Genomic DNA, 25823 nt, shown 5'->3' with positions numbered 1-25823 from the left:
TTCATTCACTCATTCACTCATCCACTCATTCAATCATTCATCCACTCATTCACTCACTTAATCACTCACTCACTCACTCACTCACTCACTCACTCATTCACTCATCCACTCATTCATTCATCCACTCATTCATTCACTCACTTACTCATTCATTCACTCATTCACTCATCCACTCATTCACTCATTCATCCACTCATTCATTCACTTTCTCATTCACTCACTCATCCACTTACTCACTCACTCACTCACTCATTCACTGTACATACTGGCATTGTGTATTAGTCAATAGTGGTGGGATGATACACCGATGCATCGATGGATCACGATATTTTCGCACACTAAGTTAAAAATATCGACTCATACCCTAAATGTTTACTTTAATGGCTGTTACACCAAACACTAATTAGTAGTGAAAAAGTCAATATTTATATTTTATCCATTGTATCAGATCATGAACAAGGTATCATGATACGTATCAGATGGCGCAGTTGGTGTCGTCCCAGCCCTATTAATCATCCATCATGTATGTAACACAGGACTTGTGAAGACACGGGTCTTCAGCAGTTTATTCTTGTTGTTAGAGACGGCAAACAGGATCAGATGGTCACGCCGCTGACTTGGGCGATGTACGTAATCGACCCCCAATTACATAGATCGATGCTTATGTTAATCTCAAACAAATCATTCACTCTGTTGAAGACAGTGATACCCTTGTGAAGGGAGAGATCGTGTGATGGGGTGTGGCTGGTGTGTGCTAGATTGGTGTGGCTGGTGTGTGCTAGATCGTGTGATGTGGTATGGCTGGTGTGTGCTAGATCGTGTGATGTGGTATGGCTGGTGTGTGCTTTAAGGGAAAGGATGGCAGTGATAGGGTGGGGGTTGGCATGTTCTGGGGAACATTCAATGTATGTCTACAGACAAGTGTAGAGAGCACAGGTGACCATGTCGTTGCAGGCGCCGCAATTCGCTGAGCAGAGTTGTGTCCCTTTGGCTTGTCAGGAGCCTATGATCATAGGTTTAACTCTCGGTTTGCCCTGACTATGTTTCAAGGGTCGTTTTCATATTGCCATTGTTTACGACAGGCTTTCATCCCACGTTTTTATTTTGTTAGGACTTTTCGTCCCAGGGGTTAAACATTAAACTTGTTCTTGTTTTCTTGTTTGAAGGGAGATAACTCTAAACCTTTCTTTTTCTAAACAAGGGTACAAGAGTTGAATTAACAGACTAATCAAAGCAAATTTTACTGAAGAAAGAAAGACGTACCATATTCATTACATTTCATCATTCGGAAATCCTACAATTAGTGGAATAGTTTAGAAATTGTAATACTTGCAAAATTAGACGTCTTTTTTTTTCAGTTGTGAAAAAGTTGTTGATTCATGTTGATGTTGTGCGATGTTGTAACATATATATAGTGAAGTATGTTAACCCTTCCCTTGCCAAGATCTGTTCCAAATTTAAGTTTGGGATGTTAACATCAAAATCTCACAATATCTATTTTGTATACCATGATATACAGTGGTGCAATGTTGCTACCTGGAACAAATTTAATCCCATTAAAGTCAGATCTCAGTTCTTGCTATCGCTAACCAAAGATTTGAGGACATCTCATTACGGATCATATCTGATCGACCTTTCATCCGACCAATCAGAGTGTCGCTTACAAGATCAGGAATGTGATAGTAGGAAACTATTACAGAGCTCCAGATAAGCTTTTGGTGTTGTGGGTATTTTACCCATGCATTTTAAAATCATTGGGTATCAGTAATTCTATCTGTGTATTCAAATTTCTGTTACCCACTAGTTTTTACACATGTGGGTATTTAAGTTAAATATTTAAAAACACTACTCATCTAGTCCCTGCAAACTGGTGTCGTGTGGGTTTGAGAGCTTTATAGGACTTAGAAATACCACGATACTTCCGCACGAAAGTGTGATGGCAAATGATCATGATGTGACTGTCATCGTGGAGTTTGGCAAGGTTGACGGAATGCCCGTTTATAATTTCAAAATAAGTTTTGCTAATCGAATACGCAGGGTTACTTAACAATATTTTGATGATACGCACAAATATTATTTTTGTAGCGTATCTGTAATGTTCGTTGCGTATTTGATACGCTTGGATTATATTTTACTGCGTATTTCTGCATTTCTGATGCGTATTTCACGCAGATACGCAGCTTATCTGGAGCTCTGCTATTATAACAAATTTCTGAGGACATTCCATTATAGGTCACTTTGACCGACCAGTGAAATGACAAACAAGCAGTTGACCTTAGCTAATCAGAAACAGCTTTCTTAAGCTTTTCGGCACTAGTTTCAAACTGGCGAGTTCTTAGACTGGCTCCCATTCGTTCCTGCGGGAAGGGATAGCAGCGACACTAAACAGAGGATCCGGGAACCAGCCTTGCAACTCCCATTCCAGACTACGCTTTGAAAACTATTGATTGTAAAATTGAAAACTTAACAAACGGAAATTCGGGATTGTCTAATTGATGTCCATGATTGTATATCTGTCGTTCAGAAAACACGTTCTGACTATCACTTTCCTAATCTTGTAAGCTGATGTGACCCGTAATGAGATTTCCTCAGATCTTTGTTTAGCGATAGCGAGATCTGATAGCTAAGATCTGATTTGAATGAAATTGAGAACAAATTATGCTCGATTTTAAAAAGCCTGACATTTCTTGACTGGTTTGAGTCCACTTCCTGGCATGTTTGAAAGGGTTAACAGTGTTGTAGTTCGATGTTGTTTTTCTATATTTTTAGTCTCCTGCTTCTGGTTAGTTTCTTCCTTTTTAACAACTGACCCCAATTGTTTCCAACCTCTTTCATAATTTCCCTCAACCCATTCAAAATGAGACCCGTGAAGATTCCGGGGTAGAAGAAGTCTTCAGCAGCCCATGCTTGCTGTAAAAGGCGACTAACAGGATCGGGTGGTCAGGCTCGCTGACTTGGTTGATGCATGTCATCGATCCCAATTGCGTGGATCGATGCTCATGATGTCAATCACTGGATTGTCTGGTCCAGACTCGATGATTTTACAGACTGCCGTCATATAGCTGGAATATTGCTGAGTGCAAAACAAACAAACAAACATTCAAAATGAGATGAAATGATTTACTCCAAAATGAAAAAACAACAACTGCCAGCCATGTTTCATATGCAATTTTTCCCCTTTGGTAATGTGATTATTTCCTCCAGGGAAATGAAATGGCATTGCAGCTCGCTCTGTTTGTTTACAGACGCCGTTTTTACGGTTTGAGTACGTGTCATCAAAACAACACGAAACATCTCATCCCGACTCCGAATCCCATTCACAACCCACCTATCAAGTTGTCTTTCCTTACGTTCCACCAACACTGGACCAAGTCTTCTATGCCCCTCCTTCCCACGATGCAACACACCATCCTGAGGGATCATGGGATAGCAATGGCGGCCCTGGTCCTTGTGTTGTTGAGATTTCATCCGAGCCAGTTAGATTATACATGAACATAGAAACACATTATACTGAAGCACCTTTATCCCAAATTGACCCCGACGGTCCACCAAAGGATCTCTATTCTGCTAGCGAATTAGAATCAACCCTCACTGTTGACGACACCCCTGTCAAAGATGAGGCTGGTTCATCTGATGAGTCACTAGAGGGCTCTGGTGGTTGCCATGGTGCTAAAGACCTGGATGACCTTGAGACTGACGTAGGTCATGGGTCCCACCCAGTCGATAGTGAGGATGAAAATGGCAATATTATTAATAGCACTTTGTTGGTAAGTTTGAAAATGGCTTACACATACTGCTTGTTTGTAATCGCATACATTATAACTTGGCATTCTGGCAGTGTGTCAAAGCTAAATACAAATATATATAGAGAATCTCACCTGAGTGTTATTTGATGTCAAATATATCAACAAGTCCATGGAAGTCTTAAACTCAAATGCTTGCTGAGACGTTTTAAACTTTTATTGACAAGAGTTGACATATTTGATATCTAAAGACACTTGGAATATTTTATTTATCATCCAAAATCATTCCTCCAAGTTTTTCAGTTTTCGACTGCGGAGAGATTATTTATGTCATTTGACTGTGACATCATGATGACTGATGACATCACAATGGCGTACAAAGCATGTAATTTTTTGTAGCAATATCTCCTTTGTTGGTCTGACCCAAGCAATATCTCTAGTGGAGGCCAGATTTGGATGATAAATATGGTTAATTTCAGTTTATCAATTCTTTCTGTTGAAGATCCCTTTTTCCATTATTGAAGACTTTCCCAATCTCATTTAAATCAGATCTTAGTTCTCGCTACCGCTATACAAAGATCTGAGGACATCCCATTACGGGTCACGTCAGAACGACCTTTCACAAATTTTGACCGACCAATGAAATGACTGACAAGAAATTGACATTAGCCAATCAGGAGGCAGCTTTCTTCAGCTTTACAACACTAGTTTCAAACTGGTGGCTGCGCTTCGAAACATATTTTGACATATTATCGATTAAAAAAATTAAAACCGATAAGAAGAACATTCTGGAATGGCTTATAGATTGCATGAATATAATAATATAACCCGTAACTGTCGTTCAGAATACCCCGTGTTAAATATTTCGTGGTTGCATGATTAGAAAACACTTTCATGATCTGGTAAGCGACGCTCTGATTGGTTGGATGAAAGGTGGTTCTGACGTGACCCTTAATGGGATGTCCTCAGATCTTTGTTATGCGGTAGCGAGAACTAAGATCTGAATTGAATGATATTGAGACTTTCCTGACTTATTGTTGATAACCATGCTGTGTTCTGTGTTCCTGTGCATGTTGCATGTACCCAGAGTGATGTATTAACTGGTAGTGGGAAGATACATCAGTGCATTTGTGTATCAAGGTTTTTTGTTTGTTTTTTTGGGGGGGGGGTTGTGGGTTTTTCGCCAGAAACCTATGATTGTGGGTTCGAATCCCGATTCGCGCCGATTATGTTTCTAGGTGTGTCAGCACCATACCCGTGCTTGTGGGTTTCACTGAAGTGGTAAACGTCTGAGACCTGCATCATTTCGGGCTTTCCTCCCACATTAAGCTGACATGCTGCAATATATCTGTAATACTGTTAAAAGCGGCGTTAAACCCAACTCACTCACACTCACTCACGTTTGTTTTTTTTATCTCGATACAAGTGTCGATCACAGTCGCAAAGTAAGACATATCGATTCATACCTTAGATATTTGCTTTAATAAACGTTACACCAAACACTAATTAGTAGTGAAAATTAGTAGTGAAACATAAATAATTTTATCCGGTGCTCACTTTACACTGTCAACAGTAAATTGTCAGTGTGCCAGTTTTTTGGCTATTCTGTCTTTGAAACAGATGGCTTACACACAACAGATAAGAGCACATGTAAGTATCGTGAGCAACGTATCGTGATATGTATCAGATCGCACAGTTGGTGTATCATCCCAGCCCCAGTATTAACACTTGTCCATGGAGAGTAGGGGCGGTCGGGTAGCCTAGTGGTTAAAGCGTTCGCTCGTCACGCCGAAGACCCGGGTTCAAATCCTGACTTGGGTACAATGTGTGAAGCCCATTTCTGGTGTCCCCGTCATGATATTGCTTGAATATTGCTCAAAGCGGCGTAAAACCAAACTCACTCACTCACTCACTCACTCACTCACTCACTCCATGGAGAGTGACACTTTGTATAAATGAGTACGTGAAGGGAAATTGGTTTAATGTCACTTTCAAGATTATTGCACTGACACAGCGAAGTGAACGTCTGCTTGCTTGTACCTGTGTTCTAGGCTGGGCTAATACCGTAGACTGACTCCAAACTGACCAGTCCTTGCTTCATCCTCTTAATGAAATAACAAGTAGCATCTTATAACATTTTTTGGTATGATGAAGCCAGGGATCGAACCAGCAACCATATGGGGAGATGCTCTATCCACTAGATCTGATTTTAATCACTGGATTGTCTGGTCCAGACTTGATTATTTACAGACCGCCATCATATAGCTGGAATATTGCCGAGTGCGGCGTTAAACACCAAAACCAACCAACCAAATCACTCTCACTCACTCACTCACTCACTCACTCACTCACTCGGCACCACTTGTATGACCAATTTCTAGGCCAGTTTGTAAGTAATGTTTATAGGCGCCCCATACTACGCCAAAGTTCACATACAGTCTGTATTTTCTTCTGTGTACATCATACAAGGCTGACATTGAGTTGGACTATATTACAATGAGTTCATAACAGCTAGTACTTGTGATGGTCAATACTGTATCAACTACTGGGCTATAAGGAAGAGAATTTTGGATGTAAGCTTCTTTATTATAGAACACAACGTTTGGGAGTATATGCTTACTCCTTCATCAGGTGCTAGGATGCAGAGAACATATATATGTACAAAACAGGACAACAAAAGTAGATAACGAAGGTGAAAACTTAACAAGGGAAGCCAACAGTTAATTGGCGCTGATAGGTAATTAGAATGGACAAATGGAAGCCAACACTTATCGTATTCGACCTAATAAGCGCCCACGGCGATATTTGCTAATATATTTGCTAGTGAACAATCCCAATTAGCACCCCTTCCGATTGATCAATGTACACAAGACTTATTTATTCGTCTATAATATGCAGTCATGTATATATATATATATATATATATATATATATATATATATATATAAACATTTCAGGCTGTCAGCATAAACCACAAAATTTAAAAACTTTCAACCCTTTTTTTTCTTCCACCAAAGCCCCATATTTCAAATTTTGAGAGCGCCCTGGGCGCTTATTATGTCAAATACGGTGACAGTAGATTAGCTCTGATAGGAGAATGAGAATGGACATGGCAATGGACAAACAGGAGGCCGGGGGTAATTAGCACTGATAGGTAATAGAATGGACATGGCAATGGACAAACGGGAGGCCGGGGGTAATTAGCACTGATAGGTAATAGAATGGACATGGCAATGGACAAACGGGATGCCGGGGGTAGTTAGCTCTGATAGGTAATAGAATGGACATGGCAATGGACAAACGGGAGGCCGGGGGTAATTAGCACTGATAGGTAATAGAATGGACATGGCAATGGACAAACGGGAGGCCGGGGGTAATTAGCTCTGATAGGTAATAGAATGGACATGGCAATGGACAAACGGGAGGCCGGGGGTAATTAGCTCTGATAGGTAATAGAATGGACATGGCAATGGATAAATGGATGGCCGGTGGTAATTAGCTCTGATAGGTAATAGAATGGACATGGCAATGGACAAACGGGAGGCCGGGGGTAATTAGCTCTGATAGGTAATAGAATGGACATGGCAATGGACGAACGGGAGGCCGGGGGTAATTAGCTCTGATAGGTAATAGAATGGACATGGCAATGGACAAACGGGAGGCCGGGGGTAGTTAGCTCTGATAGGTAATAGAATGGACATGGCAATGGACAAACGGGAGGCCGGGGGTAATTAGCACTGATCGATAATAGAATGGACATGGCAATGGACAAACGGGAGGCCGGGGGTAGTTAGCTCTGATAGGTAATAGAATGGACATGGCAATGGACAAACGTGAGGCCGGGGGTAATTAGCTCTGATAGGTAATAGAATGGACATGGCAATGGACAAACGGGAGGCATGGGGTAATTAGCACTGATAGGTAATAGAATGGACATGGCAATGGACAAACGGGAGGCATGGGGTAATTAGCACTGATAGGTAATAGAATGGACATGACAATGGACAAACGGGAGGCCGGGGGTAATTAGCTCTGATAGGTAATAGAATGGACATGGCAATGGACAAACGGGAGGCCGGGGGTAATTAGCACTGATAGGTAATAGAATGGACATGACAATGGACAAACGGGAGGCCGGGGGTAATTAGCTCTGATAGGTAATAGAATGGACATGGCAATGGACAAACGGGAGGCCGGGGGTAGTTAGCTCTGATAGGTAATAGAATGGACATGGCAATGGACAAACGGGAGGCTGGGGGTAATTAGCTCTGATAGGTAATAGAATGGACATGGCAATGGACGAACGGGAGGCCGGGGGTAATTAGCTCTGATAGGTAATAGAATGGACATGGCAATGGACAAACGGGATGCCGGGGGTAGTTAGCTCTGATAGGTAATAGAATGGACATGGCAATGGACAAACGGGAGGCATGGGGTAATTAGCACTGATAGGTAATAGAATGGACATGGCAATGGACAAACGGGAGGCCGGGGGTAGCTAGCTCTGATAGGTAATAGAATGGACATGGCAATGGACAAACGGGAGGCCGGGGGTAATTAGCTCTGATAGGTAATAGAATGGACATGGCAATGGACAAACGGGAGGCCGGGGGTAATTAGCACTGATAGGTAATAGAATGGACATGGCAATGGACAAACGGGAGGCCGGGGGTAATTAGCACTGATAGGTAATAGAATGGACATGGCAATGGACAAACTGGAGGCCGGGGGTAATTAGCACTGATAGGTAATAGAATGGACATGGCAATGGACAAACGGGAGGCCGGGGGTAATTAGCACTGATAGGTAATAGAATGGACATGGCAATGGACAAACGGGAGGCCGGGGGTAATTAGCACTGATCGGTAATAGAATGGACATGACAATGGACAAACGGGAGGCCGGGGGTAATTAGCACTGATAGGTAATAGAATGGACATGGCAATGGACAAACGGGAGGCCGGGGGTAATTAGCACTGATAGGTAATAGAATGGACATGGCAATGGACAAACGGGAGGCTGGGGGTACTTAGCACTGATAGGTAATAGAATGGACATGGCACTCAGTGCCACTATGACTTGAAACGTGGCTATATTCAGTGAGTGATTATTTTAGATCCACCATCTACCATGAGTTTTTATAACATCCCCTATTTAGGAACTTGGAGTGTGTGAAAGGGTTCAGTGAACACAGTGATGTCGTGTCACAAGAACCCTCTTTGGACTGACATTCAAGGCAGAGTTATCTCCCTTGGTCTCGCATGGCGGCCGGTTTCCTTCAGCAAGGCATCTGTCTGCTATCTCCTTCTGTAGAGCGGACTCACCTTGGCTAGCTTGCTCTGTGACATTTCCCCATAAACATCAATGTCAATCATTGAGCAACAATAATTTTAATATTTAAGATTTGTAACAGTGATAGCAAGTATGGTTCTGTCTGGAGATTTTTTGTGCCATGATGGGATGAGAAATGTATTTAACACAGGCCATGAGTGGGTTGCATATTGGTGTGTGTGTGTGGGTGTGGGGGTGTGTGTGTGTATGGGGGGGGGGGGGGGGGGGGTTGTTTTGAGTCGGGGGGGGGGGGGACATAAAACTCATTTGTGTTTTAGATTTCTTTTTTGGCTTAATACCTAAATACTCTTGAAATCAGAGAACTGTCTTGAAATGGTTGAAGGCAAGTGTGGTTTATATATAGTGTGAAACTGGTCATGCTTTTTCTGATTTTAAAAATTTATTCTCACATAATTATTTAGATCATCATTTTCAACAATTCTAAGTTCCAAAAATAATTTTCTGCTTTGCATTTAAGTCCCATTTTAAAAATATTATATACATCTATATCGAGATGTTAAATACATTGTTTATGTGCTGTTAATGAAAAATATCTATATCATATTCCAATGAAAACAGTTTTCATTGTATGTGTCCTAACTTAAAATTGAAATAAGAATTTTGTGAAGTCAGCAATATTTTGTAAGAGATGCTCACACAGTTGGCAGTAGAGACACTGAGGTGATTGTCTCAAGATGTGTAACTACTAGAGTTGAGAGCTCACTAGTGTAACACTGCGAGTGAAAACAGCACAACATGTCCACAGTATGGGGAGGTTAAAGCTGATTGATTCTGCAGTCGTGCCACAGCACGGCCTTGTCTGATGAGCCGGGTCATTGTGACCCTATACAATGCATAGCATGCAACAACCACTTGTGTGACCTTGGGTTACTCTCAAGGACAGTTGGGTGACCTTCACCTTTATATTTCTCTAGGATATATTTGGTAATGGGAATAGCCATTCATATGGGGGGCATCTCAAAATTTCAATTTCATTTTTTCCAGTTGTTAACAGAAACATTCACATCTGGACGATGTTGTTTTAGATTAGATGTGATAGGTGCAAGAGGTACTCCTCTTTCCTTGGTATATGAAAATTGTAGAAAAAGTCAATTATAACTGTTTTTAGTATAATTTAAAATGTACTTTTTGAATGGTCCCTGTGAAATGTCACGTGACTTGAAAATTCAACAAGTGTTTTTTGTTTCACAACCGGATTAGTTTACCGTCAGTATTTAGTGGCGGCTGCATAACTTCATAGTTCATGGACTCTGTGAAGATCTAGGTTAGAATAAATCTTCAGCAACCAATGCTTGACATGAGAAGCAACTAACAAGACTTGCTGACCTGGTTGATGCATGTCACCATATCCCATTAGAGTAGATTGATGCTCATGATGTCAATCAATGGATTGTCTTATCCAGACTGCCGTCATATAGCTGTAGTGTTGCATTAAAAAACAACCAAAAATAATTTTAAATATCCTCATGCATGTTGTAAGAACCTACTAAAATGTCGTTATACAGTATGCACATGGTATGGATTAACGCTCTTGTGTTCAGTCAAAGGTTTGTCAGATCGAGACTTGATTGTGATGTAACTGAAATATGGTCTTGCCATCACTCATGCAGATATCAGCTGATCACTCTTGAACATACAGTGTTTGCCTGGAGAGCAGGAGGTCCGGGGTTCGTTCCCTGGCCGTATCATACAAAACGACATTAACGATGATATTTGTTGTTACCCTGCCTGATGCTCGACATTAAGCGGCTAAACAAGGACCGGTCTGCTTGGAGTTAGTATACTGTGCCTGAGTGGGGTATTCATGTTAAACTGCGGCATGGTATCTCAGTGGAGTATTCATGGTATCTCAGTGGGCTAGCACTATAAAACTGGCATTAGTCTCGCTACTACCAGCAGCCACACAGACACATTATACACACATGCACATCATGTTGAATGTGGAGTTATCGTGTTTGACGTAATAATATTGTAATACACTTTAAACCTCAAATACCCATTCCTAGCTGACACTATAATGTACCGTATTCGACGTAATAAGCACTCCGGTCTAATAAGCGCCCACGGCGATAGTTGCTAATATATTGGCTAGTGTACAATCTCAATTAGCAGCCCTTCCGATTGATCAATGTACACAAGACTTATTTATTCGTGTATAATACGCACTTGTGTGTTACATTCACCCTTAATTATGGGCAATTAAATCCTGGAAAAGTATATGTGTCGTATATAAACATTTCAGGCTGTCAACATAAACCACGAAATTTACGAACTTTCAACTCTTTTTTTTCACAAAATAATATTTCAATAAGAGCCCCCTATTTCTAATTTTGAGAGCACCCTGAGCAGTTATTACGTCGAATACGGTAAGTGGGCATTTAGCCCCATTTCACCCCACCTCTTTAACACAGTTATATCTGTGTACGCCCTTCTATATGTTGTGTATTGGGAACCACCTAGTGTGTATCCTGCACGTCTGCAGGTGCTTGTGGTGTATTGTCTACAGTGACAGTGTGAGTGGTCACCATTCTGGGGAACAATACAGGTCAGACACTGTTTTCACAGATAACATTGCACACGTGCAACGACTTGTTTTGAGTAGAAACATAACAGGTGCTATTCATCAAGATATCCTGCCGGAAGGAACCATCACCATAGGCGACCACAAGGTAGGGTTAGTGAGTGGGAAGCCGTGTCCCAACACTCCATCGCTAGTCGTAAGAGGTTTCTCAGGATCAGGTGGACCCGTGAAGATCCGGGGTAGAATAGGTCTTCAGCAACCCATGCTTGCCGTAAAAGGCGACTATGCTTGTCGTGAAAGGCGACTAGTACAAGCAGCCACACAAACACACACACGGACATGCACGTCGCTATATAAGTGCAATAATCTTGGACGCGACGTTAAACCCCATTTCACCTCACCTCATTTAGTATGTTTAGCTGGAATAAACAAACACAAACAAATGTGTGTAATCACACTCACTCATTTCACAATCATCCCCGTCTAGATCCGGGTTAGAATTGTTCTTTAGCAACCCATGCTTGTCGTAAGAGGCGACTAACGGGATCGGGTGGTCAGGTTCGTGGACTTGGTTGATGCATGTCATCGTATCCCAACTACGTTGATCGATGCTCATGATGTCAATCACTGGATTGTCTGGTCCAGACTTGATTATTTACAGACCGCCGTCATATAGCTGGAATATTGCTGAGTGCGGCATTCAACAACAAACAAGCAAAAACTAATCATATCAATCACTGTATTGTCTGGTCCAGACTATTGTTTACAGACTGCTGTCATATTGCTGGAATAGGGCAGTGTTACAACATCCCGAACACATTTGTCTCCATGGTGTGGGGGGTGTTGGGGGCACATGGGAATCTTCTGGAAAAAGGGTCAGACATGTGAAAGAAAACAAATTTTCACTTTGGGATGAGATGAATGATTGTCAAGTTGTATAGTGGGCTAGTAAGTGAAATTGAAATGAAACAAATGATTTATCACAAGCTTTCCTGTTTTCACCTGGTTGATTGACTGTCATTATGTCAGTGTGCCAGTAAACTGGCCAGATTTAAAACACTGCCTTGTGAGCAGCCTGATCAGATTATCTGGGCCTTGGCCTTATTACAAACCTGTCCACATCCTGCCCTAGATGTGACTGTGGGGTTGTAAGTCAAGACAGCTGTGAGGACACATGTCGTTGGGTTTCAACAATTGCTTGTATGTTACTATGGGCGAGCCAAGGGGTACCCATCAGTCCACGTGTATTTTATCTGAAAGGTGTCATGATCACCAGGGTAGTTATACTCAGGCACCTGCTGTCTGGGACCTCAAGTATCTGCTGTCTGGGGTCCTCGAGCACCTGCTGTCTGGGGTCCTCGAGCACCTGCTGTCTGGGGTCCTCAAGCACCTGTTGTCAGGGGTCCTCAAGCACCTGCAGTCTTTGGTCCTCCAGCACCTGCTGTCTTGGGTCCTCAAGCACCTGCTGTCTTGGGTCCTCAAGCACCTGCTGTCTGGGGTCCTCAAGCACCTGTTGTCTGGGGTCCTCAAGCACCTGTCTGGGATCCTCAAGCAAGTGTCTGGTGTCCTCAAGCACCTGTTGTCAGGGGTCCTCAAGCACCTGTTGTCAGGGGTCCTCAAGCACCTGTTGTCAGGGGTTGATGCTGGGCAGGGGTTGATGCTCAGGCACCTGATGTGAGGTTCTCAAGGACCTGATGGGGAGACACTCAGGCACCTTCTGTCTGTAGTTGTCCTTGCTTGCTAGTTTTTTTTTGTTTTGTCTTCCACCAGGCATTGATGCCTCTATGAAGGTGCTCTACCTGGTTCAAGCGTTGATTCCCGACCTGGGTACAATGTGTGAAGCCCATTTCTGGTGTCCCCCCGCCATGATATTGCTGGAATATTGCTAAAAGCGTGTAAAACTATACTCACTCACTCACTCACAAAACTCACTCCAACTTTAACATATAGTCACACAAGTCAGTTGACCAACACCTGACCTATCTGCCAGTGACACTGTATACTGCAGGTGGACTGTACATTCTGAGCTGTCTTTCTATATATCTGCAGTTTAACATCCATGCTTCATATGTTAACGTTCTGTCTCAGCTTCTGTATTGGTTCTAGGTCTGTACTTTCATCTCCAACTCTAAGGGAGAGGTAGGATGGCACAGTGGTTGGGTGTTTGCGTGACACACGTCAGGATCTGGGCTCCGTTCCACAGACTTTTCTTAGCGCACAGATAATCGTAACGCCAGAGATAGAAACTGACATCTTTAGTCCACTAGTCCTTATCATGATAAAACATAGCAAATCCCCTAAAAATAGCAAACTTTTACTAGTATTATGACATCTTAATGGGCAGTTTGGTGAGGACTGTAGGACAAGTGCCAATTTCTATCACTGCCCATACTTTCACATAGATTTACAACTACGATCGCTTTGTGGAACCGAGCCCTGGGTTCTATTCCCAACATGATAAACACCAACCTCATTTACGTCTATTTTCATGTGCTGCTTACTATTGTGTATACACCTGCTTCTTTTCAAACAGCCTATCTTTTCTCACAAGGTCTCCTCAATGTCCTTGGTAAATGCTTATAACTCTTGTACCTCAACATGAAGATCAGGGGTAGAAATGGTCTTCAGCAACCAGTGCTTGTTGTAAGAGGCGACTAATGGGATCAGATGGTCAGGATCGCTAACTAGGTTGATGCATGTCATCGTATCCCATTTGAGTGTATCGATGCTCATCACATCCATCACTGGATTGTCTGGCCTAGACTGGCTTATTTACAGACCGCAGTCATATAGCTGGAATATTGCTGAGTGCGGCGTTAAACAACGAACAAACTGAACCTGAAACTGTACCCCAGTGGCATGGCTCATGATTCATAATATCAATCACTGGATGGTCTGGTCAGACTCGATTATTTACAAAATAACAGGCTGCCATTGTAGCTGGAATATTGCTGAGTACAGCGTTGATCAACGTTACTGATCACTGAAGGGGATCACACACCACAATAGTCCAGGGATTTATCAAGATCTGCTTAGAGGCACCATAGTTTGCCGATATTTTGTCTATAGAAATTCCCAAATTGTAATTTAAAAAATTATGTTGAATTGAAAGAAATATTATAATGAGTATATGAAAGACCCTATTTCAAATTGTTGAGTGTTGAGGACTATTGGTTTGGACTCCAAGATAAATCCCTGAATTGCTTAATACTAAGAGCTGGTGGGCTGGTAAGAGCTGACTTGTTAGCATTGGATGGTCATGCTCTGTGGTGCAGCCAATTGTGTGTCATTGTAACCTGTTAGCGTGAATTGTGCTCATGCTTTCAATGTCTGCTTTTGCCCTGTCAAAACGAATTTATTTATAGGTCGGCATGACATTGCAAGAATATATCTCTGACCGTCATCGGAGAGCATTCACTGATTCTTATATGACATATAAATGCATATATTCATATATAGATTTTACAGCCTATATTCAACCTTCTAGCCCTTTTTCAAGGCCCTGGGGTAGCCTACTGGTACATGTGTTTGCTTGTTATCCCGAAGGCCCAGGTTCAATTCCCATATGGGTACAATGTGTGGCTCCCATTTCTGGTGTCCCCTGCCTTGATGTTGCAAAAAATCATACCCACTCACTTGGGTTATGCATTGCGACTATGCTTAGTACCCACCCAACCCGAGTGCGCGAGGTACCAGTCCCAGTGGCTTTCTGTATACTCTGTTGTACTTGAGGGCAGTCGGGTAGCCTAGTGGTTAAAGCGTTCGCTCGTCACGCCGAAGACCCGGGTTCGATTCCCGACATGGGTACAATGTGTGAAGCCCATTTCTGGTGTCCCCCGCCGTGATATTGCTGGAATATTGCCAAAAGCGGCGTAAAGCCATACTCACTCACTCCCTCACTATAGTATTTGAGAACATGTTTTAGATTTACTGTGGAGGAAATTGGGTGTGTTTTGCTTGAATATGGTCTAAAATGGGTTAAAATCTTACTCACACAGCTCAGGCTTTACTATTTTGATTTGCAGTATCAGTGAAAATTTTGATTTTAACTTCTTTTCAAACTGGTGTTTCGGTAATAATAAATAATAATGTATGTTCGCACCTTTGCCAAGCACTTTCATTCAGCAAGCGCTTGCTTGATAAAGGTAGCAGCATCTGTACCAAAAATTGACAATGAAGGCATCAAGAAGTGTAAGTCCATGGTCAACCCTCTGTCTGACCTGTTTCTAATACAAGAAAGTGAACTTTCTCTGCAACAGTGTTGATTGTTTAAGTAACTCCTGTTTTGTGTTCCAGGGAGGTCTTGTAGGACAGCTGGCCAGCCTTGACCTTGAGGGTGGCATGGGCGGAACAGGTGCCGCGGTGTTCCTGGATGACCGGGAACGCAAGCTGGCCTGGGAGCGCGGTCAGATGGACTACTTGGGGATTGACAAGTTTGACAATATCATGAAAAAACTTGATGAAGAAATAGGGGATCGGCGCTCACCTAGCCCCAGCAAAAGTGGAACGCCACCCTTGCCTCAAGACGATAAGCCTGGTGACGCAGCTGAAGTATCGCCTCAAGGAACGGCGGTGCCTGCCGAGAGTACTGCTAAGATCTCACCACCTTCAGGTACAGAGCTCCCTGACGATGCTACTCCATCAGATTATGCCTCTGATAAAGATGTTGTTGTTGCTAGTGACTCATTTGAAGCAGCCTCAGAACCTCCTGCAGGTTCGGATGAGGCTCAAGTAGCGAGCATAGTTCTCTCTCCTCCTGTAGATGAAGCCCCTGTCCCTGTAGCCCTTGTAGCCCCTGATGAGGCATCTGAAGATGCAGATTTATCCACCCTTCACACGCCCCCTCCTGAACCCGAGCTTCCTTCCCCTCCCCCTCCCCCTCCTGGTGTTGATGAAGAGCCTGCCTCAGCAGCTGATGCTCCTCCCGAACCCCAACCGGAGCCTGTTACGGAACCAGAACCTGTTGTAGAGGCTCAGATAACCCTAGGAGTACCGGTTTCCGAACCCCAACCGGAGCCTGTTACAGAACCAGAACCTGTTGTAGAGGCTCAGATAACCCTAGGAGTACCGGTTTCCGAACCCCAACCGGAGCCTGTTACAGAACCAGAACCTGTTGTAGAGGCTCAGATAACCCTGGGAGAACCAGTTCCCGAACCCCAACCGGAGCCTGTTACAGAACCAGAACTTGTTGTAGAGGCTCAGATAACCCTGGGAGAACTGGTTCCCGAACCCCAACCGGAGCCTGTTGTAGAGGCTCAGCCTGCCCCTGTCCTTTCACCCAAACCCAGTGTGCCAACACCATCCCCTAAGCCTGTTCCTGCTGCCAAGCCAGGACCATCACCTCTCTCTACAAAACCAGCCCCTCCTTCACCTGCGCCTAAGCCAGATGTCGCCCCCAAATCCCCAACCACACCTGAGCCAACTGAGTCAGCTCCGGCACCTAAACCGGCTGCTGCATTTGCTCCCAAACCATGGCAGAAGCAATATGGCTCCCAGTTCACTCCTAAGCCTGCCCCAACAGCTCCAACTGGTTCGAAACCCTGGGAAAAACCAAAACCGGTAGAATCAAAGCCAACAGCTCCAGCTGCTAAGCCTTATGGTTCTAGGCCCTGGGAAAAACCAAAACCGGCAGCAGAGCCCACACCAGCAGAATCAAAGCCAACAGCTCCAGCTGCTAAGCCTTATGGTTCTAGGCCCTGGGAAAAACCAAAACCTGCAGCAGAGCCTAAACCGGCAGAATCAAAGCCAACAGCTCCAGCTGCTAAGCCTTATGGTTCTAGGCCCTGGGAAAAACCAAAACCTGCAGCAGAGCCTAAACCGGCAGCAGAAACAAAGCCTGCAGCGGAACCAAAACCAGCAGAATCAAAGCCTGCTGCTGAACCAAAAGCTGCAGCAGAGCCAAAGGTTCCAGCCAAACCAGGTTCTGGTTCCTTGTTATCCTCGTCCCCATTTCTGAAGGGCGCAGGCTCAGCATCCAGTGGAGTATATGCACCAAAACCATGGTCGTCTTCTGTGGGTGCTAAGCAGTATGGATCCGTAGCAGGACCAAAATATGGTGCTGCGGCTGCATCTTCATCAACACCATCATCAGCAGCTACAACACCCAAACCCTCCCCTGGTGCCCCAACGACAGCTCCCAAACCTTCCGCACCAACCCCCGCTCCTAAACCAGGGGCACCTGCTCCGGCTCCCAAACCATCTTCTAGATTTGGGTCTTATTTCCCTCCCCCAAAGAAATGAGTTTTTGCCATGGCATGTTGATATGACTGGTTGCATAATTTGAGACTATCTATCTTTGTGGTGCTTGATATATGTAGGGCTCTTGCTTCATACTTGAGAGTGAGACAAACAGATTGATATCCTCCATTCTTCAGGGCAATAAATGCACTCCCCCATATGCCCTGACGGGCAGTGTATATATTGCCCTGAATATTTGAGGATGACTTATTACGCGCTGTTTTTCTACTGCCATGGCTTGCCTCATGGATATCTATATTTGGTATGTTAGTATTTTGTAATTATGGATGAAGATTTCTCAAGTGAAAGTGTTCCAACTAACCCATCCCAGAATGCATCTGTTGACGGGTGATGTAACTAGTCCTGTGGTATCAGCTGTTTTCTGTCTTCACTGTCTAGAATATTCAACCACGTGCACAAACCTATGACGCTGCGATCATTACTTCAGTTAGCCTCAGAGTTTGTATGTAGTCCTTGAAAGAAACAAAAACATTTACAACGTATATTTTTTCTCGGGCTAGCAGACTTTTGATGGCTGAATTATGATGCATCCAGGGTTTTACTTGACACATAATTCCTGCACATTAGACGCAACAATCTACGATATGTTCTTTTTAAATTACTGACTGCTTCTCCCCTAATCGTTTCAAATAAAACAAATCTTTTACAATGAAATGAGACTGAAGTAACTTTAAAATAGAAACTTGGAATTTCCACTTTCTATTTATAGATTTTTGTTGCCTTGCAAACCGGTAACTGGCATGACTACACACCAGCCAATCAGCTGCGAGTATTTCTGTCTCGCGCTTACTGCAGTCACGATGTATTTGACTGCAAACAAGCATGGCGGCGAAAATCATGACTTCCAAATTACGAAATATTTCCAAAAATATGTCATGAGGCATAATTTTTCAAGGCCCTAGATGCATCAATATTTCAGATTTTATTGTTTTAACCCTACTCATATTGAGTAGAAATGAGTCCGACATTTTGTCTTTTTTCATACATTCTACAATGTTGCTTTGGTTGTAATGACCACCAATATCTGATCCAATATGTCTCGTGAACTATGCAAGTGGGCAACAGCTTGACCAATGACGCCGTAATTCCTATATTATGCTCAGTATCTATGCTCATATTGTTTATTTTATTCCGTTGTATATGTGAAAGATTTTATTTATTGCCATCATGTCAGTTCATCATCGTCATGGTGCTTGTTCTTAGTTTGTTTCAGTTCTGGAGCTGTTATTTAGGTCACATGTGTTTTACCATGTTGCATGTCAATCTCTGATGTTTCATACTTTTTTCTACAATTTATTTTTTATTTTTTTAATGATTATTTTTAGACTTTTTACACTCACGTATAATGAGTATTTGAAAAAAGACTCATTTGTTTCTGAGAGTGAAAAAAAGGCTGAATGATGAGTAATTTTATAGGAATCTGTTGAATGTTATTTCCGCATATCTGAAATATTACGATCAGTTATTTTCCCAGGCATAGCAACATATGCCATTTTAAATTTTTTATCTTGTGTCCAATTTCACCTTTTCTCACCTTGAATACATGTGTAGTTCTGTAGCTCATGATCCTAGAATCATCACCGCATGTAATACACAACTGCTTAGTGAGACCGGAAGTGCAGGTTTTGAAATCGATGTTACGATATCATTACTGTTAGGGCAGCATGATTTAGATGTGATTTTTCAACATTTGGCCTGAAAATGTTAGAAAGCATGCATGATTGACTCATAGTTTAGAAAATGCATGGAGTGTGGCAAACGTCTCTTGAAATTAGTTTATGAATGATAGTCAGGTCCCTGTTCATTGGTTACTAAATCGGTTAGAGAAGGGTGTTAAGTATTTCTCATGTAAATCGACCTGTTTTGGTTAATGTTGACCTTTTTTCTTCATATGACCATGACCTTGGTAGCATGTCTGAGACATTCTTGCTTTTGCTTAAATTAGATTCCCTGCTGTGAAATAGCTGTATATGAATTTGAAAAAAGTTTAAGGTGTATGTGTTTCTGCATTATATGCTGCTCAACATTTGCTAAGGACCTTTGATACAGATGACTTTATCCTTAGCAAATGTTGAGCAGTACATGTTGAGTTGAAGTAGCATGATTTGGCAGACTAATTTCTATTAGTCTTTGAACAAATCATCAAAGACAAAGATTCTATGCTTGCTTTGTGCTTTTGAAACTAAATTATTGAAACATTAGTAAAAGTGAAAATGGATAAAACAGCATCTTCTCTAAGCTTGAGCTTTCAGTGTGTAATTCAGTTTTGGAGTTATCTCCCCTTGCATCGAGTGACCTTTGAACCTCACTTCATCCTTCATCCATGTTTTTGGCTATTGAACGATGTCATACTAAACATATAACATTTAGTTTGCCTACTTTCTTCAGTGGAGTATCAATATACACATTAATTGGCACATTAATAAGTCCTACATCATATTAATATGATTAATTTTGCACTGATAACAACTATTACAAAATTAATTTATGTAATGTACTATTTCCGCAGCATTAATTTTCTAATAATTTTTTTTTTTTATTTGTTAGCTTCAAGGTTTTTTGTTTCGCTATGATCCGTGTTTAGTTTTAAAAAATAATGTAGAATATCTCCCGAATGGGCTGCATGGACAATCTGGGTGAGGACATTTTGGATTATAGTCTAATGGTCTAAGTTACTTTCATGATGTAATTAGAGGTATATCATTCAGCTTATTTTTGATTTCACTTCAGGAATTACCATTGACACTCCACTGTAAATTTCTCTTGCTATTTTGCAGCATTAACTCAATAACTTTAGTTTTTATCACCAATGCATGTGTTTGCAGGCAACTGATCGACACAACGCTCCGTACGATTGCTCATTTGTTCATCTGCCACACGATGTTTGAATCCACTGGAGAAGTAACCTTGACCTTGATGAGCTGGCCCTAACAGCATGCTGGGAAGCCTACGTAACCATGGCAACATCTGAGATCTTCAGTTGGCTTGCTGCTAATGTAATGTCTGTCTTTCTTTAGTTATGACCGACTCTTGTAGCTTTCTACGACACAATATTGGAATGTGGTCGTCCCTCCCCGCTGCATGAAACGTGTATCATTATCAGTTGTAGCCTTGATTATCTCCCTTACTTGTTGAAATGGTTATGACAAAAGAGGAAATTATGTAAAAATGTATCACCAAATCTCTGTTGCCATGGCAACGTGTAAGCATGACATTTTTTTGTAAATTTTGTTTCAAGCTCAGTTCTGGAATCCAATGAAGTTTAATGGTAATTTACGTCACGTCATCTTCTCATGTTGATAGGGGCGGTGGGGTAGCCTAGTGGTTAAGGTGTTTGCCGGTTACACAGAAGGCCCAGGTTCAATTCCCATTTTGCCCCGAAATGTACAACAAATGACTAAACTAGGGGCAGATAATCAATGGTGCTTGCAAGGAAGTAAACTGAAATAAAACCTTTCGGGGTTATTTTTAGGCATGCTTGACTGTAACCCAGTATTTACATGGACGCTTATAGATGTCTTTGTAAACTACGTGGAAACTAACCCTGCCGTGAATACATCTGCTGTCTCACTCCATGCTAAAAGCTCTACCTCATCGCATCGCAAGATGCGTGGTCATCAGGAAATGCTCCCTACTTCCACATGCCAGACAATATTGTGATAAGAAAGCTACAAGAGTACCGGTTCCTCCAGGCCGCTGTAATAGAAGAACAGTTGATGTCAGGTTAAGAGGGACTTTGCTCTCGGCCTCAAGGTCAGGATGTTGCAAAAATTAAAAATAAAAACATTCCAATTACATATATATATTTCCTCAAAATGTTAAGTAGTTGTTAGATTAAATTTTAAGCCGGTTTTGATGATAGTAATTTAAATAATTTATTCATTTTGAAAATTTTACTTATTTCTTGTCAGCAGAATTAAAAAACAGTTTTTAATTTTTATTATTTTTTTTCAATCTTTGGATATCGTTACCAAGTTTTGAAAAAAGTGACATCTAATATGTGTAAGGAGATAAGAATGACTGATAATTGTCATAACTCTGGGTTTCAGATATATTCTGCTCAACTTTTGACAGGGAGAATTTAGATTTGTCATTCTTATTAAATTTAAGCTTGACATGAGAATCAGTTTTTTGTTTTGAAAGATGGATTAGTATTCAACGCGGTGTGAGTCAAACTGACAATCGGCCAAGCCTAGTCCCTCTTAATGGCTGCTACTGTTTGCATTGATGCACAAGGATGTGTTCTTAGAGTCGGACAATGAGGACGATGTTGTTGATACGAAGACTGAGGTCAACTTTTAACATTGGTATCTGTCGTTGGTGTCTTTCAGGACACGTACTGTTTGTTAAAACTTGAAATACCATTATTGTTTTGAGATACGCAAATACTAGAAAGTCTGTTATTAATTTGATTGTTTTTCTGTGTCGGTGAGAATTTACATCAGAAGATTTATCATGGTATATCTTGTTGAATGTTTTTTCAGACTAGAACATTTTGTTATCCACATTCGCTACACAGTTCTCTCCCTTGATTTGTAGACCACGCAATTCTACTTGGGTCAAAAACTGTTGTTCATAACTTTTTAACATAATTTGTTGTTTTAAATTGATTGACAGAAACTTTTAAATCAGTTCAGAAGATTTTTTGTCAGAATTGTTACTATCAATGGAAATCAAGAGGGAGAACTTTTTGCAACATTTACCTCGGATTTACAGTGATGGTTGAAGAGTTATGTCCCCTTGGTTCAGGATCTGTGTTAGACACAGAGGCTAGTACACCTCAAATTGTTGACACTTCAGTGAACATCCATGTTGACCTAGGTCCTGTTCCAAGATGATAGCATCCATATTATAACATAGACTTGCGACTATCTTAGCGCTAAGATGATCGTAGCTCCCATACTTCAATGTAGACTTGTGACAATCATAGCGCTAAGATTATCGTAAATCCCATACTTTAACACAGACTTCGGACAATCGTACTGCTAAGATGATCTCCCGTGTTTCAGCGTAAACTTGCGACAATTGTAGCTCTTTGTGGAACTTTGACCTGTATGATTTAAAAATACTTAAATTCCACTATTCAGGGATTTGTCTCAATCTGATTTGACAGTTTCCTCTTACCAGTTAAATCTGCCTTTTCTCAGAAACCAGTTCAGCTACGTTATAATCTCACTTCAGTAAATCTTCCATCGGAGCCTGTCATCAGTGATCGTGTGGGCAGTGTGCAAAGATGCAATTTAACGGATTAACCAAAATAAAAACAATTGGCGATGTATGTGTAAACCACATTTAGAACTGAATCTGCAGGCAGTCAAATGTTCTTTTGTTAATCACAGCTGGGGCTGTCAGAATTGAAGATGTTGAGTTCATTTCCAAGGGAAGCAATTTTTTTTAGTATTACTTATAGTTAGTTTGTTTTTTTTTGTTTCTGTGACTGTCCTGTGTCTGGCTGTGCATGTCATCGTACCTCATGCTCTGAGTCACTGGATTGTCTGGTCCGGACTGGATTATTAGCAAATCACCATGCTATGGCTGTGATACTACAGAGTGCAGAGTTTAACACCAGTCACTGAATTAGGCTGCTTATGACAAGCGATATCTCTGTGTGGCCTAGTCGTCTAAGGTGCCGTGATTCGCTGTGCAGAGTTGCGTCCCTTGGGCACGCCAGAAACCTATGATTGTAGGATCCAATCCCGGTTTGCCCCGATTATGTTTCTAGGTTTGTCAGCACCATACCCGTGCTCGTGGGTTTCACCGAAGTGGTAGACGTCTGAGACCTGCATCACTTCGGGCTTTCCTCCCACATTAACCCAACTCACTCACTCTGTGTGTATATGTAGGGGGCGCTTGTTCTGGAGGAAGGTGTCTTCCTCACTGACATGACAGTTGGACCATGAAATCTGGGTGCAGTTGTACAAAACAACCTTAGCGCTAAGATAACCGTAAGCCTATGTTAAAGTATGGAGTTAGGATCACCTTAGCGCTAAGATAACCGTAAGCCTATGTTAAAGTATGGAGTTAGGATCACCTTAGCGCTAAGATAACCGTAAGCCTATGTTAAAGTATGGAGTTAGGATCACCTTAGCGCTAAGATAACCGTAAGCCTATGTTAAAGTATGGAGTTAGGATCACCTTAGCGCTAAGATAACCGTAAGCCTATGTTAAAGTATGGAGTTAGGATCACCTTAGCGCTAAGATCCCTTTGTACTACGGCACCCAGGTGATGACGTCCTGGCTGCACAGCCATTGATGGTACAGTTTCTCAGTCCGCCCAGGTTGGTCATGTGGTGTCAACCCAGGTGACTGCTTGGTCTCTCCAGTGTTACATTAAGTACACTCCTCTACTTGTGATAAGATAATCAGAGGTGAGAGTAGTATAGTTTTGTTTGTTTGTTTGTTGTTTAACGCCGCACTCAGCAATATTCCAGCTATATGATGGCGGTCTGTAAAATAATCGAGTCTGGACCAGACAATCCAGTGATTAACATTATGCGCATCGATCTACGCAATTGGGATTGATGACATGTATCAACCAAGTCAGTGAGCCCGACCACCCGATCCCGTTAGTTGTCTTTTACGACAAGCATAGTCACCTTTTACGGCAAGTATGGGTTGCTGAAGACCGATTCTACCCCGGACTCTTCACGGGTCGAGTAGTATAGTAGTGGAGTGGTATAGTATATTGTGTGTACAAGACAATCAGGTAGATACCGTTTGTCAAAAACCTTTTTGCACGTCATTTCGGACTAGTGGTTTATGTATTTGTTTGTTTGTTGTTTAATGCCGCACTCAGCAATATTCCAGCTATGTGACAACGGTCTGTTAATAATCGAGTCTGGACCAGACAATCCACTGAATGATATCATGAGCATCGAATCGATCTACGCAATTGGGGTACGATGATATGCATCAACCAAGTCAGTGAGTAGATCCTTACGACAAGCATGGGTTGCTCAAGACCTAGTCTCAACCTGGATTTTCACAGGTCAGTCTGGATTATGTAAGATAGGTACATTTGGTTAGAAAAATAGTCCGCCTGTATTTTCACTAGTCTTGGACTGATGGATTAATAGCTGTCTTTACCTGAGCATCATAATCTATTTGTGCAATATTTGGCAATGTTAGTACATAATGTATGCCTGGTCACGTGATACTTAACTGGTTCCTCTCCTGCTAAGCCGTTTCTAGAGGACTTGTTCAATTAAGTATCATGAAGTTTTAACAAAGTTTAACAAAGTTTATTGATGTTCAGCTAAATCCCTCCAGCTTCTCAGCTTAGTAATTCTGTAGCATGTATATGGAGCTTGGTAGTCTGAGTGTATATTTTCCCGGTTCGAATGTGTGAAGAACATTTGCCCCGCAACGAAATTGCTGGAATATTGCTGAAAGCGACTTAGACCCAACTCACTCAATTATAAAGTGTCAGCCCCTTCCTAGAAATGAGGGGGCGGTCGGGTAGCCTGGTGGTTAAAGCGTTTGCCGAAGACGGGCGTTTGATTCCCGACATTGGTACAATGTGTGAAGCCCATTTCTGGTGTCCCCTGCCGTGATATTCCCGGAATAGTGCTAAAAGCGGCGTAAAACCATACTCACGCACTCACTCCTAGAAACGAGTCAACGAGTCATATATATGTGACTTGACACCTTCTGACTCAAGAAGATACTGCTCGTTCATTTCAATAATTCTGTAGGTCTTCCATTGTTTTTTGATCTTGCTAATTATGTTATGTGTGTAATGTGATGGTAGGACTACCGCACACTCCTGTCTCCCTGTTAATGAACTGTTAATAGGTAGATGTAGTAACAAAATGCTTATAAAAGATAAGGTTCTTCACAATTATTGTTGATTGTTATCCTGATTTAGGGCTGGTGAGAGAGAAAGTTCGTCCCTGATCATGGATAAATCTGTTATAGAGTAGATCGATATTTAGCTTATATAATGGTTT

At 42.0% G+C, this 25823-nt stretch overlaps 2 protein-coding genes across 5 annotated transcripts in view; both read left to right on the top strand.

Moving 5' to 3' along the window:
- LOC139448066 (glycogenin-1-like) overlaps positions 1 to 22016 on the top strand; it is a 53056-nt gene extending 31040 nt beyond the window's left edge. For 2 of the 4 annotated variants that reach the window (XM_071229568.1, XM_071229567.1), the window contains 3 exons: positions 3246 to 3767; positions 15913 to 16228; positions 20700 to 22016. In XM_071229568.1, coding sequence (XP_071085669.1) covers positions 3246 to 3767; positions 15913 to 16228; positions 20700 to 20707 — 846 coding nt within the window. In that variant the 3' untranslated portion in view covers positions 20708 to 22016. The remainder of the gene's footprint in view (positions 1 to 3245; positions 3768 to 15912; positions 16229 to 20699) is intronic. The other 2 variants (XM_071229570.1, XM_071229569.1) reach the window with 1 other exon arrangement.
- On the top strand, positions 16234 to 20703 carry LOC139447848 (uncharacterized; the record flags this gene model as incomplete). Its single annotated transcript, XM_071229324.1, has 1 exon — positions 16234 to 20703. A coding segment is annotated over one exon (1623 nt), but the record flags the coding sequence as incomplete, so codon positions are not given.
- Positions 22017 to 25823: the final 3807 nt, after the last annotated feature.

Source organism: Haliotis cracherodii, unplaced genomic scaffold (genome assembly GCF_022045235.1).
Source record: "Haliotis cracherodii isolate W230 unplaced genomic scaffold, xgHalCrac1.p SCAF_7, whole genome shotgun sequence".
Taxonomy (NCBI): Eukaryota; Metazoa; Mollusca; class Gastropoda; order Lepetellida; family Haliotidae; genus Haliotis; species Haliotis cracherodii.
This window is presented reverse-complemented; position numbering and strand designations above follow the sequence as displayed.